Below are 13,535 nucleotides of genomic sequence, written 5' to 3'. Positions count from 1 at the left end.
AAATTAAAAGTACTACAACCAGAATGTAATAATCTCATTCAAATACAAATTCAAAAGTCAAAAAATAAAACAACCAATCAAACATAACATGGCAACATCAAAATGATCCAAGTTTGTCATCAATCATCAAAATCCTCCATAACTTGCTGCAGATTTGCGTCATTGATATCATCACCTTCATTTCCACTACTTGGACCAGAAAAAGCAAGTGGTGCAGCATAAAATGTACTACTACTACAACCACCACCACCTTGATCTAAACCAGCATCAATCTCATCTAACAAAATATAACACATTATCAATAAATTAAAGATCAAAGCTATTGTAATTTATTGTCTGATCAATAAACTATAATACTCACCAAGCAAGTCTTCAATATTACTTGGAAGATCAGGCTCTTTTTCAACCTCTTTCGTCACCCAAAAGTCAACCATATCAATACTTTCAATATCAATTGAATCATATTGCACCTTTTGCTTTCTTTTTTTTCTTTCCGTCCTAACAAATTAAATACAATATATGATAAGCCTAGTATATTAACTACACAAAATCTAATGATATGAAATGAAAGGATGAAATATATATTACCTGGATTTAAGACGTAAATTATATGTAACATACACAATATCACTTAGCCTATCATGCTCCAATCTATTCCTTCTTTTTGTATAAATTTGATCAAAAAGACTCCAATTCCTTTCACACCCTGAAGAAGCAGATGCTTGGCTAAGAATGCGAACTACCATGTTTTGTAAACATGGAGCAGAACCACCAAACAACCTCTACCATTCATCTACAAGTTACAATCCCATAGCTCAAGTATTAGTTATCAAATTAAGGAAACGAAAACATAAAATAAGTAAATAACTAAATAAGTTATTATCAAACAGATATTATTACTAGGTTGAAGTTTTTTTGCAGCTCGAAAAGCTTCAGGACTATCAAAGCTTTCCTTTCGATCTCTATATAAGTGTATTTCTTTCATTGCCTCAACTGAATCTAAATTATTAACCTTGCAATGCAATGTAACAAGATCAAGTAAACCTCGCATGACATCAGGTGCTTCTCTATAATTTTCATAAAAAAGCAAGCAGGATTCAAGAAATAAGCTGCTGCATGAAGATTTTTTTCAAATGTTTGTCCCATCTTGAGTTGATAATCTCTGTGTAAGGTTGATATGCAGCCTTACTATGCTTGAACATTTCTTTGTTTCCATTTTCTGATCTCAACATACCTTCATAAACAATTTCCAATGATGGTTTATCATCGGTATCTACCAATCTTAGAAATTTAATCAACAGACTCACAATTTTGCATGCAGTAAAACAATCATCCCAAAATTTATTGTCTAGCATAATTGCACTCACAGCTCTACCATTAGCACTCCTTCCTAATTTATGTTCGATAAAGTGTGGATCAACAACCAATGCTTGTAAATCCATTTTGCACTCAAAGATACAATGCAATGTGATGAAGACAGTGGCAAAACGAGTTGCACCTGGGCGCACAATCTCCTTCCAATCATTTATTTGTCTTAGCCAGGACAAGAACATCGTATGATTATACACAAACACAGTAATCTTCGAAGCACGTGTTGTAAGGTTAGAAATATGTGGCATGCTGCTTATATCTTTTAGAATAAGATTCAAGCAATGAGCAGCACAAGGTGACCAGTGAATATTTTCAAACTTCTTATTAATAAGCCTACCCGCAGCCACATAATTCGCCGCATTATCAGTCACTACATGAACAATATTATCAGGTCCAATCCATTTAATCACCTCCGAAAACAAGTCACACAAGCTTGAAGCATTTTTTACCACATTTGAAGCATCTACAGATTTCACAAAGCACTACCCTTTCGAACAATAAACTAAAAATTAATCAACATTCTTTGCCTTTGATTTGTCTAACCATCAGCCATGAGAGTACATCCAGTTTCTTTCCAAGCAGACCTATAACTATCAACAACTATTTGACACTCCCTTTTGAGATCGGCTAATAAGTTAACCCTCAGTTTATCATAAGAATGACCTTTATAACCAGGCCCAATGCCAGCAACACCATCCAACATATCTTGAAAAAAGGGTGACATAACCGCATTGAAAGGAATCCTACAATCCAAAAGCCATCTAGCCACTCGCTTATCAACTTCATGAAGCGCCTCTTTGTTTTGAAACACACTTTTCAGACTTGGTTGACTTCCCAGAGTTGTTCTTGATGCAAACATAGGAGGAATAATGGTTTTTGCTTTCTTTTTGGGATCACCTCCAATCACCTGCTTAGTTAGTAACTGACTCGGAGTTTGTTGTTTTTCTTGCGCTATTGCTTCGTCAATTGCATCCTCAATTTCATCACTACCCTCTTCATTGAAACTTACTTTCCTTTTACTAGTTTTACTTTTCTGAATCTCTTTCAATAAACCTTCCATTTGTTTTTCTTCATCATATGAGACCTTAGAACACTTCTTAATGTCTCCACCTATCTTCGCCAAATGCTTTTTCATTCTATTAATTCCCCTACCCCCAAAAGTACTCAGACAAAATAAGCATTGGTAATGCGGTTTTTCATTTATATTTTGTAAAGCAACGTATCTCCAAGCAAGATTAGTTTTCTCCCGAACATTAGAAGTTTGTGATTGACTTTTGTTAGATGCGGAAGGAAGAGAAGGGTCATTCGAAGCATAATTATTTTCAGCATTATTATTCCTACGTAGTTCTTGGTTGATACTTTCATCCATACCTAAACATTACCAGCAATCCAACAATGGTTTTTTTCAATTTCTATATCACAACAGCCCACTCCAACCCAATAATCTCAACTCTCAAGTTCACAACAAACAACATCCAAAATTTTTCAAAATTATTCACAATTATTCAACAAACAACAAAATCCAGTTCAGTAAACAAAGAAAAATTAGTTCAGTAAACAACAATTATTAACCAAAGTTCACTGTTCAGATTAGCAGGATCAGTTGAATCAGTTCACAGTTTCACACTACACAGTTCAAAGAAAAATAAAATAGGGAGACAGAGTTCACAGTAACAGAGTTCACAGTCTCAGAGTTCATCTTGTCACACTTCAGTGACTTCAACAAGTCATCTAAGTTTTAGAGTTCATCTAAAAAAAATTACTTGGAACTCTGGAAGCTCGAAGGCGCCTTCAACAGAACATGTAATAGGGAGAGTGGGACACAGCGACGCCGAGTGACCAAGCAGTGGTGGAGCACCTTCGAAGGAACGACGGCTGCTGCGCGATGGAGGTGGCTGTTCGAAGGAACGACGGCTGCTGTGCGATTAGGTGGCTGTTCGAAGGAACCACGGCGGCGGCACGACGCGGTGGCCGGACGGAGGTGAGGGACGACGAGCTCGATGAGAACCCCTGTCGTGTGAGGGTCAGAGAGGCGTTCTCACCTCTGAAGCTCGACGAGAAGGGGAATTCGGGGAACGAATTAGGGATTTACTCGATTTAGGGATAAGCAAAGCATGAAACGGCAACGTTTTGCTGCCCAGCCAAAAAACCGGCCGAGTCACGGTTCAGTTCACTGACCGGTAACCGGTCGATTCACCAGTTCAATCCCAGTTTTTAAATTCTGTGGTTTTGCTATTTAACCGATTCATTTTTCTGTGCGGTTCACTGATAAACCACTATTTTATGGTTTATCTTGTGCTCAATTGAGTGGTTTTTATCAAGTATTTGCACACTTATTCATACAATTTGCATGATTTTACAATTCCTTCCCAATTTTGTTCTATGGTTGAAAACTTGCTTCCTAAGCCCTTAAATTATGTATTTTAATCCCCCGTTTATACCATTCGATGCCGTGATCTGTGTGTTAAGTGTTTTCAGGCTTTATAAGGTAGGAATGGCTCAAAGGATGGAAAGGAAGCTTGCAAAAATGGAAGGAGCACAAGAAATAAAGAAGATAACCAGCGAGAAGTGACGCGCACACATGGCTCACGCGTGCGCATGATTTGGAGATTCACACAGTGACGTGTGCGCGTACCTGACGCGTATGCATGACACGCAAAAAAATGACCATCGACGCATACACGTGACTGACGCGTACGCGTGACATGCGCCACGTGCAGAAAACGCAGAAGACGCTGGGGGCGATTTTGGGCTGAGTTTAGACCCAGATTTCGGCCCAAAAACACAGACTAGAGCCAGGGGACAAGCCGAGACTCAACAGATATTCTCATTCGAACAGTTTTTAGTTTTAGATTTGAATCTTAGATAGGATATACTACTTCCTCTAGGTTTTCTTCACGTTCACAGTTTTAGAGTTTTATGCTTTTGATTTGGATATTGAGAAGAGTCACTACCTCCGTTGAAGTTTCCATTATTCGAGTTTGTTTTCTTATTCCTTTACTTTTTTAATTGCCCATTAACCCTGTTCAGATATAAGTATGGATATTTTCTATTTTGGGATTTATTAATGCAAAGAACTATTTTTATCTTTAATTAATTTTCAGTTATTATTTTATTTAGTTTACCATGTCTTCTTTTTATCCTCTTTATATGTCTGTGAAGGTTGTATTCATGTCAATGGAGTAGACTCCCAACTTGACTTGGGAGTTGATTAAAAGGAGACCCTTGAGTTGGAATACTCAAGTGTAATTAGAAATTGGAAGTTGTTGGCTGGCTCTCTAGTCACTAACGCTAATCCTTCCATAGGAGAGGATTAGGACTTGTGAATAAGAGTTGGCTTAATTGCTTGACTTTCCTTTATTCGGTAAGAGTTAACTAAGTGAAAACAACAACCTCTTGCTATTACACTTGGAAAAATCCAACAAGGATAGAACTTCCACCGGTCAAGGGTTTTTATTTTGATTATATAAACTCTCTTGATAATTTTCGTTGCTTTAATTTACAATCATTTATTTTTCCATTCTCCCACTCTTAAAATTTCTCAAAAAATTCCTGACTAATAAAATAGCACTTTTTTGTCAACTCGTTGGGAGATGACCTGGGATTCCTACTCCCAGTATTTTTATTCTAAATTTGTGACAATCCTTTTTAAATTGATAAGCGGAATTTTTGTCAGTTAAGAACTGTACTTGCAATGTTGTTCTTATTATAAATTCTTAATTGGCAATTTTCTGCCTCGTCATTCACGGTTCAACCGGTTCGACTGGCCGATCCGAACTGGTTTTCAGAACCTTGGTTATTACTTGAAATCTATGATGGTGAATTGTTCTGGGACCGAATGTCAGCGTATTTTGTTGTTAACTGTGGGTGTTTCGGGTGATGATCAGAGCTTGGAGTAAATTCTGGTTGTGTGTGAGTTTTCGGAGGTGTTTCCCAACGATATCGATGAATTTCCACCTAACCGAGAGGTTGAGTTTGCTATTGAGTTGGTGCCTGGGGCCGGACCAATCTTGAGTGCTCCTTATAGGATGTCACCGTTGGAAATGACCGAACTAAAGTCTCAGTTAGTGGATCTGTTGGGTAAGAACTTCATCCGACCAAGTGTTTCTCTGTGGGCCGCACCAGTGTTACTAGTAAAGAAGAAAGACGGGAGTATGCGGCTCTGTGTGGATTACAGACAGTTGAAAAAGGTCACAATAAAGAATAAGTACCCACTGCCGATGATTAACGATCTCATGAATCAGTTACAAGGAGTTGGGGTTTTCTCCAAGATCGACTTGCGATCCGGTTATCACCAGATAAGGGTAAGAGGTGAGGACATTCCTAAGACCGCTTTCAGGACTCGTTATGGTCATTACGAGTACACTGTAATGTCTTTTGGGTTGACAAACGCTCCTGCAGTGTTTATGGATTATATGAACAGACTTTTCTGTCCATTTCTAGATAAATTCGTTATTGTCTTCATTGATGACATACTGATTTACTCCATGACTGAAGAAGAGCATGCAGAACACTTGAGGATTGTGTTGCAGATACTAAAGGAAAAGAAACTCTATGTGAAACTGTCTAAATGTGAATTCTGGAAGAGTGAGGTGAAGTTTCTGGATCACATGGTGAGTAAATAGGGGATAGTTGTAGATCCTTCTAAGGTGGAAGTAGTGATGGAGTGGGGGCAACCAACTTCAATGACTGAGATAAAGAGTTTTCTGGGCTTAGCTGGCTACTACTGGAGATTCATCAAGGGCTTTTCACAAATAGCTTTGCCATTGAGAAGGTTAACCCGCAATGATACACCGTTTGTTTGGACTCCTGAGTGTGAGGAGAGCTTTCAAGTGTTGAAGCGAAAGTTGACCATCGTGCCTGTGTTGGTGTTACCTGAGCCGAACAAACCATATGAGGTGTACTGCGATGCCTCACTAAAGGGTCTAGAGGGTGCGTGTTGATGCAGCATCATAATGTGGTGGCCTATGCCTCAGGACAGTTGAGACCTCATGAAGTTAACTACCATACGCACGATTTAGAATTTGCTGCGGTTGTGTTTGCCTTGAAGGTATGGAGCATTATATCTATGGGGTTAAGTTCCAAGTTTTCTCTGATCACAAGAGCCTGAAATATCTCTTTGATCAGAAGGAGCTTAATATGCGGCAGAGGAGGTGGATGGAGCTACTGAAGGATTACGACTTTGAGTTGAATTACCATCCGGGGAAAGCGAATGTAGTGGCGGATGCGTTAAGTCGGAAGTCATTGTATGCTGCTTGGATGATGCTTCGAGAAGAGGAGTTGCTCAAGGCATTCGAGAGTCTGAAGATTGGTGTTCAAGAAGTGTCTGGAACTCTGTGTTTGAGTCGATTACAAATCTCAAGTGACTTTAAATCTGAGCTCCTAAAGGCTCATCAAAATGATGACGCATTACCGAAGGTGTCGCCAGCTATTGAGCAAGGAAAGCAGTGGAGAGTGTCAGAGGATCAGGATGGGCTATGGAGATTCAAGGGTAGGATCATCGTGCCAGATGTTGGGACTTTGTGACAAGATATCTTAAAGGAAGCACGTAAAAGCGGATTCTCTATTCATCCGGGGAGTACTAAGATGTACCATGATTTAAAGGCGATGTTTTGGTGGCTGGGTATAAAAAATGACGTGGCGGAATATGTTTCAAAGTGTTTAACCTGTCAGAAAGTAAAGATCGAACACCAGAGACCTTCCGGGACGTTGCAACCTTTAGAAGTTTCACAATGGAAATGGGAGAGCATTGCGATGGACTTTGTGTCGGAATTGCCAAGGACTAGGGCCGGTTTTGATGCTGTCTAGGTAATTGTGGACCGACTGACGAAGTCAGCTCACTTCCTACCCATTCGGATGAACTACACTCTTGAGGAGTTAGCACGCTTGTACATAAAGGAGATTGTGAGACTTCATGGTGTGCCTACTAGTCTACTACTATAGTTTTTGATCGAGATCCTCGTTTCACTTCAAGGTTTTGGGGTGCATTTCAGAATGCTTTCGGAACCTGATTAAGCTTAAGCACGGCTTACCATCCTCAAACAGATGGTCAATCCGAGAGGATGATCCAAACACTAGAGGATATGTTGAGGGCTTGCCTTTTGGACCAACCGGCGAGCTGGGATAGGTACATGCCGTTAGTAGAGTTTGCATACAATAATAGCTACCATGCAAGCATCGGAATGGCTCCGTATGAGGCTTTGTATGGGAGGAAATGTCAATCTTCGCTATGTTAGTATGAAGCTGGGGAGAAAAGCTTGTTGGGGCCAAAGATGATAGCTGAGACTACTAAACAAGTCAAGAAAATCTGAGACAGGATGCTCACTACGCAGAGTCGTCAGAAAAGTTACGCCGATCAGAGGCGAAAGCCCTTGGAATTTGAGGAAGGAGACCATGTTTTTCTTAAGGTTACTCCAACCACAGGAGTAGGTAGAGCGGTTAAAGCAAAGAAGTTGAATCATCGATACATCGGTCCGTTTTAGATCCTGGAAAGGGTCGGACTGGTGGCGTATCGGATGGCTCTACCACCCCACCTTTCGAACCTGCACGACGTATTTCACATGTCATAGCTTTGGAAGTATACTCCTAATTCTAGCCATGTGTTAGAACCTGAATCGGTTCAGTTAAAAGAAAATTTGACGCTTCCGGTGACTCCGGTAAGAATTGACGATACTAGTATCAAACAGTTGCATGGAAAGGAGGTTTTGTTAGTCAAAGTGGCATGGAGTCGAGCTGGTGTTGAGGAGCACATTTGGGAACTTGAGTCTGAGATGCGGATTGTATACCCACACCTATTCTCAGGTAACTGAATTCGAATTTTGTGGGCAAAATTCTCACTTAAGTGGGTAGAATGTAAAATCTGGTTAATTAATGACTAATTAACCCATAAATTAGAATTTTATCTAGAGGGTTTAAAAGGTTATTTTTATGGCTTAATATGATAGAGGAAATTAAAACGAGAATTTTGATACCAATTTTAAAGAAATCGGCCCAAGATTGGACCGAACGGACCAAACCGGGCCAACCGGACCCATATTGGGCCCTTGGCCCAACCAAACAAAATCTAAAACCCTAAAAACAGCACTCTCTCTCCTCTCTAAACCTCCAAATACGCTGAAATGGAGTAAGGGAGGGGAAGAACACTCTTCCAAAGTTCTAACTCTCATTTGATCTTCAAACCACCATAACTTTTGATCCGGAGCTCCGATTGCCGCACCGTTTACGGCCACGCGTTCACTGCGACGAGCTCTACAAAACCCACTACTTAGTTCTTGAGGTAAAATATGAACAGATTTTTGCTAGTAAAGAATTCACAATAAATTCTCGTTGCTAGTATAGTTTTTAAACCAACAAAGAATCCTTTCATAGAAAAATTTAGTTGTCACAAGTAACAAACCCCTAAAAATAATAACCAAAGTATTCAAATCTCGGGTCATCTCTCAAGAAATTGTAGGGAAGTATTTTTACTATTGGTTGTGGAAAATTATCTTTTTGGGGTTTTTGAATTAGGAACAAGGAAAGTAAATTGCAAGAATTAAACTAATAGTTAAGAAAGGCTCTTGGCAAGGTATGAGAACTGGAAGTCCTATCCTTGTTACCCTTATCAATTGTGATGAAAATTGTCCATTACTCCCACTTAGTTAACCTCTAACTATGAAGGAAAGTCAAGTGGACAAATCAATTTGATTCCTCAAGTCCTAGTCAACTCCTAAGGAAAGAATAGCTTTAGAGGGATACAAATCAACCAGCAACTTTCAATTATCAATCAACAAAGGAGTTTGATAACTCAAGAGTCTCCAATTACTCAACCAAATCCAAGAATATAAAAATCTAATCTAAAATCCAACCAAGCATTTTACCAAACACTTGGAAGGCACAACATAAAGGCATAGAAAAGTAATAGGGAATGTAAAATCTAAAACCAATAATTACAAGCATCAATGATAACAATTAAAGCAAGAAGTAATAAACATGAAATACCTCAAATTTTATTAAATATAAAATCAAATCTAACATGAAGGGTTCATAAATCAAATTGGGAAAATAAATAAACCAACAAGAGAAATAGATAAACTAAAGTTCTAGAACTAATAAGAGTAGAAGAAAAATAAATTAAAGTAAAGTAGAAATCTGAGATTAAGAAAAGCTAAACCTAGAATCCTAAAACCTAGAGAGAGAAGAGAGCCTCTCTCTCTAGAAACTACATCTAAAACCTAAAATTATGTGAATGAAAGTTGTATGAATGAATGAATGATTCCCCCACTTTGCAGCCTCTAATCTATGTTTTCTGGGCCAAAAACTGGGTCAAAATAGCCTAAAAATCGCCCCCAGCGATTTGTGATACGTCCAGCACGTGGCTCTGTCATGCGTACGCGTCGCCCACGCGTACGCGTCGATTGAACTTTCGCGAGGTCACGCGTATGCGTGATCCACGCATGTGCATCGCCTAACAGCATGGCAACTATGACAAATTATATGTCATTTCGAAGCCCCGAATGTTAGCTTTCCAACGCAACTAAAACCGTCTCATTCGGACCTCTGTAGCTCAAGTTATGGTCGATTTAGTACAAAGAGGTCAGGGTTGACAACTTAACAATTCCTTCAATCTCTCTAATTTTATTTCCACTTTTGCATGCTTCCTTTCCATCCTCTAAGCTATTCCTGCCCTATAAACCCTAGAAACATTTAACACATATATCACGACATCGAATGGTAATAAGAGAGAATTAAAATTAGTAATTTTAAGGTCAAAGAAGCATGTTTTCAATCAAAGCACAAAATTAGGAAGGAAAATGTAAAACATGCGAATTATATGAATAAGTGTGAGTTTGGTGGATAAAATCCACTCAATTAAGTACAAAATGTACCGCGAAATAGTGGTGCATCAAATCTCCCCACACTTAAACATTAGCATGTCCTCATGCTAAGCTCAGGAGAAGTTACAAAGTAGTGAAGAGGAATGGTAGATATTATGAAATACAACCTATCTATATAAATGCAACTACATGCAAAAATGCTTTTACCTACTTGGTTAAAAGTAAACAAATTCTCCAAGACAAACATAAACTGGATTCCACTAATTCAAATCACAAAATAAAATACAATTAAACTTGTAGAAGAAAATAGCTCATGAAAGCCGGGAACAAAGAATCGAGCATCGAACCCTCACCGGGAGTGTATACATCTAATTACTCAAGTGTTTAAAGTTCGATTCTCTCAATTCTCTACTAACCTTGCTTTCTAAGGCTTGCTCTTCTTCTACCAATCAACAAAAATTTAATGCACAAATACACATATCAAGAGGTCTTTTAAGGGTTGTAATGGGGTCAGGGTCAAGGTAGGATTGTATTTGGCCAAGTGGACTAAAATCTGAATACTTAATTAACTTAAATTTCTCACCTAACTTAAGACAATCCATGTAATCACAATACAAAATCTAACTACCCATTTACTATGTTCACCACATATTCATGCATCTAATTTTGAGTACAGTACATATGCATTGCTATCACAATTTACTTTGGGGCATTTTGTCCCCTTTTATTATTTGCTCTTTTTCTTTTCTTTTTCTCCTTTTTTTCTTTTTAATTTTAATTTTATTTTTTTATTTTTTTATTTTTTTATTTTTTTATTTTTTTTAGATTTTTTTTTCTCAATGCATATGATTAAATTATTGAATGCATGAACATGTCCTAAACATTTCTTTCACATTTTCATAAAGATATACAACACCCAATTCTTAAAACCAAATGTTTCCAAACCCAACTTCCCCACACTTAAATCATGAACACTCTCACTAGTCTAAGTTAACCAAGGATTCAAATTAAGGACATTATTGTTTTATGCTTAGAGTTAATGATGTGCTAGAGTAAAGAACAAATGGGATAAGTAGGCTCAACATTGGTTTACAAAGAATAATGAAAAGGTTAAGGCCATATGGGTATGTAAGCTTAGTGAAACAAGACCTCAATCATATAAGCGCATGCATACATCAAATAATGGAAATATAGAATTAAGCAAGACAAGGATCACAATTTTAGAGAGAAAAATACACACCAAAAATAAAATATTGGTTGATAAAATGCAACCAATCTAATAGGCTCAAAATCTCACTGGTTTTGTGCGTTCGAACTCTAAACCATGTTCCAAAATAAAATTCTTCAAGCAAGGTTTAACAAAAAGTTTTAATTTAAATTAGTGAAATACTATAAAAAGTTTCTTGAAAAAGAAAATGTTACTTCAACCAAGTAGTAGCTAAATGCACAAAATCAAACAAACATGCAATCATAACATGTAAATGCAACAACTAATTTACAAGAAAAATTAAACATTGGTGTTGAAGTAAGAAATAACTAACCCAAGGAAGTTGGTATCGACCTCCCCACACTTAAAGATTGCACCGTCCTCGGTGCATGCTAAGATGTGCAAGTGGACGGGCTGCTCCAACTGACGCTTTTCTCCAAAGATTGTGCAGATGGACTTGTCTGTGCCCCATTTAGAAGCTTTTCCTTTCCCTTCTCGGTAGCCATCCTGAAAGAAGAGAAAAAAGAAGAAAAGTAACACATAAATAAAGATAGAAAACAAATAAAATATGGGTGGGTTAATTACGAATAATGAGGGTCTCAATTACATGGTAGCTACAACATGCAAGTGAGAAAACAGTAGAAGCAAATGGCATATTAATAGTGCAAAAACTGCAACAATGGGGAAGAGCTAGTAGGTAATGAGAGACAATATAAATTCATATCAATGCAAAAGGAACACAGGTATCACAAAAGATTGACATTGACAGATAAATAATATCACCCAATAGTGTAAAATAAGTCACTAAGCACCAAAATAATATCAGAAAAGATACAACAGTTGAATAAGAACATTTAACACCAATGGTAAAATAGGAAATTAGAAAATGAGATAAAAATATGAATAAAATAAAAATGCAATGAAGGAAAGTATGCAAACGCAGTATGTAAAAGAGAATGAAAGAGAATAAGGATGAGAAGAAAGTGAGAAAAGAAGAAGGAGTAAGAGAGGAGAGAAGAAAGAAGAAGAAAGGATAGAAGAAAGGCGTAAGAAATGAAAAACAGGGCACGACGCGCGTGCGTGCATCACGCATGTGCGTGAAAACTGAAACAGCCATGCGACGCGTACGCGTCGCCCACGCGTACGCGTGGGTGGCGAAAAATGTAATATGACGCGTGCGCGTCGGTCACGCGTATGCGTGCCTTCTCGCGTAACTCCAGCACCATGGCCACACAACTCTCGGTTCAATACGCTCTTTACATCGATTTTCATCCCCACGCGTACGCGTCGCTGACGCTTACGCGTGGGTTGAAATTTCTGCAGGGGACGCGTACGCGTGAGGTACGAGTACGCATGGGGTGGCTTGTGCGCCACGCACCCCTGCCGCGCGTCTCTCACGCAACTCTCTGTTCAGTTGCGCATACACAAACGACGCGTGCGCGTCGTAGACGCTTGCGCGTCGATCCCCCTTTTTTATGCAAAATAAAAGTAAATATGCAGAACTGAAAATTAAAACTGATAGAAATAAATTAAAACTAATAAAACGAAAAGATCATACCATGGTGGGTTGTCTCCCACCTAGCACTTTTAGTTATTGTCCTTAAGTTGGACATTTGGTGAACTCCTTGTCATTCAAGCTCGAGTTAATTTCCAAAAAGATTCTAAGCTCAAAGGACGAACGAACATTCCAAACGGTGTTCGCAAGAAATCAGAAGGATATCTTGTGTTCTGATTAAATAAAGTTGTAGAAAATTTTATGAAATACACAGGATAAGAGTTAATATATATCTCACGGAGGGAAGCCAAATCAAACACTTTGTTTAGAAAGAATCAAGGCATATTAAATTAAGTAAGTATCCGTCGATTTTTGAAGAAACACAAGTTCACAGAGAAAAGCAATTTGACTGCTAGTTTCCAAAGATTCAAGATTCGCTTGGTTGTGTACCAAAACAAAATTAGGCTCGCCTCGGAGAGTTCAAAGTTCATGCCCGATTACGTGCGAGTAAGAAATAGAATTAGGGAGACAATTAAATCTTTTGCAAACAAAGAATTCAGACAAAACCTCGAGCACGTTATAAGAGAAAAGAATCGATCGGGACATAAACCACACATCCAAATATCCTAAGATGAGAAATATTTGG

General features: G+C 38.3%; 1 protein-coding gene across 1 annotated transcript; it reads right to left on the bottom strand.

The window, feature by feature from the left end:
• Positions 1-1,097: 1,097 nt before the first annotated feature.
• Positions 1,098-2,740, bottom strand: LOC112770271 (uncharacterized). Its single transcript, XM_025814656.1, has 2 exons — positions 1,915-2,740; positions 1,098-1,834 (listed from the first exon to the last, which is right to left on the bottom strand). The coding sequence occupies exons 1-2, from the start codon at positions 2,738-2,740 to the stop codon at positions 1,098-1,100; spliced, it is 1,563 nt and encodes a 520-aa protein (XP_025670441.1).
• Between the last annotated feature and the right edge of the window lie 10,795 nt (positions 2,741-13,535).

The sequence above is a fragment of the Arachis hypogaea genome, chromosome 18 (assembly GCF_003086295.3).
Source record: "Arachis hypogaea cultivar Tifrunner chromosome 18, arahy.Tifrunner.gnm2.J5K5, whole genome shotgun sequence".
In the NCBI taxonomy this organism is placed as follows: domain Eukaryota; kingdom Viridiplantae; phylum Streptophyta; class Magnoliopsida; order Fabales; family Fabaceae; genus Arachis; species Arachis hypogaea.
Note: the sequence above shows the minus strand (reverse complement) of the source record. Positions and strands in the feature narration are given on the sequence as shown.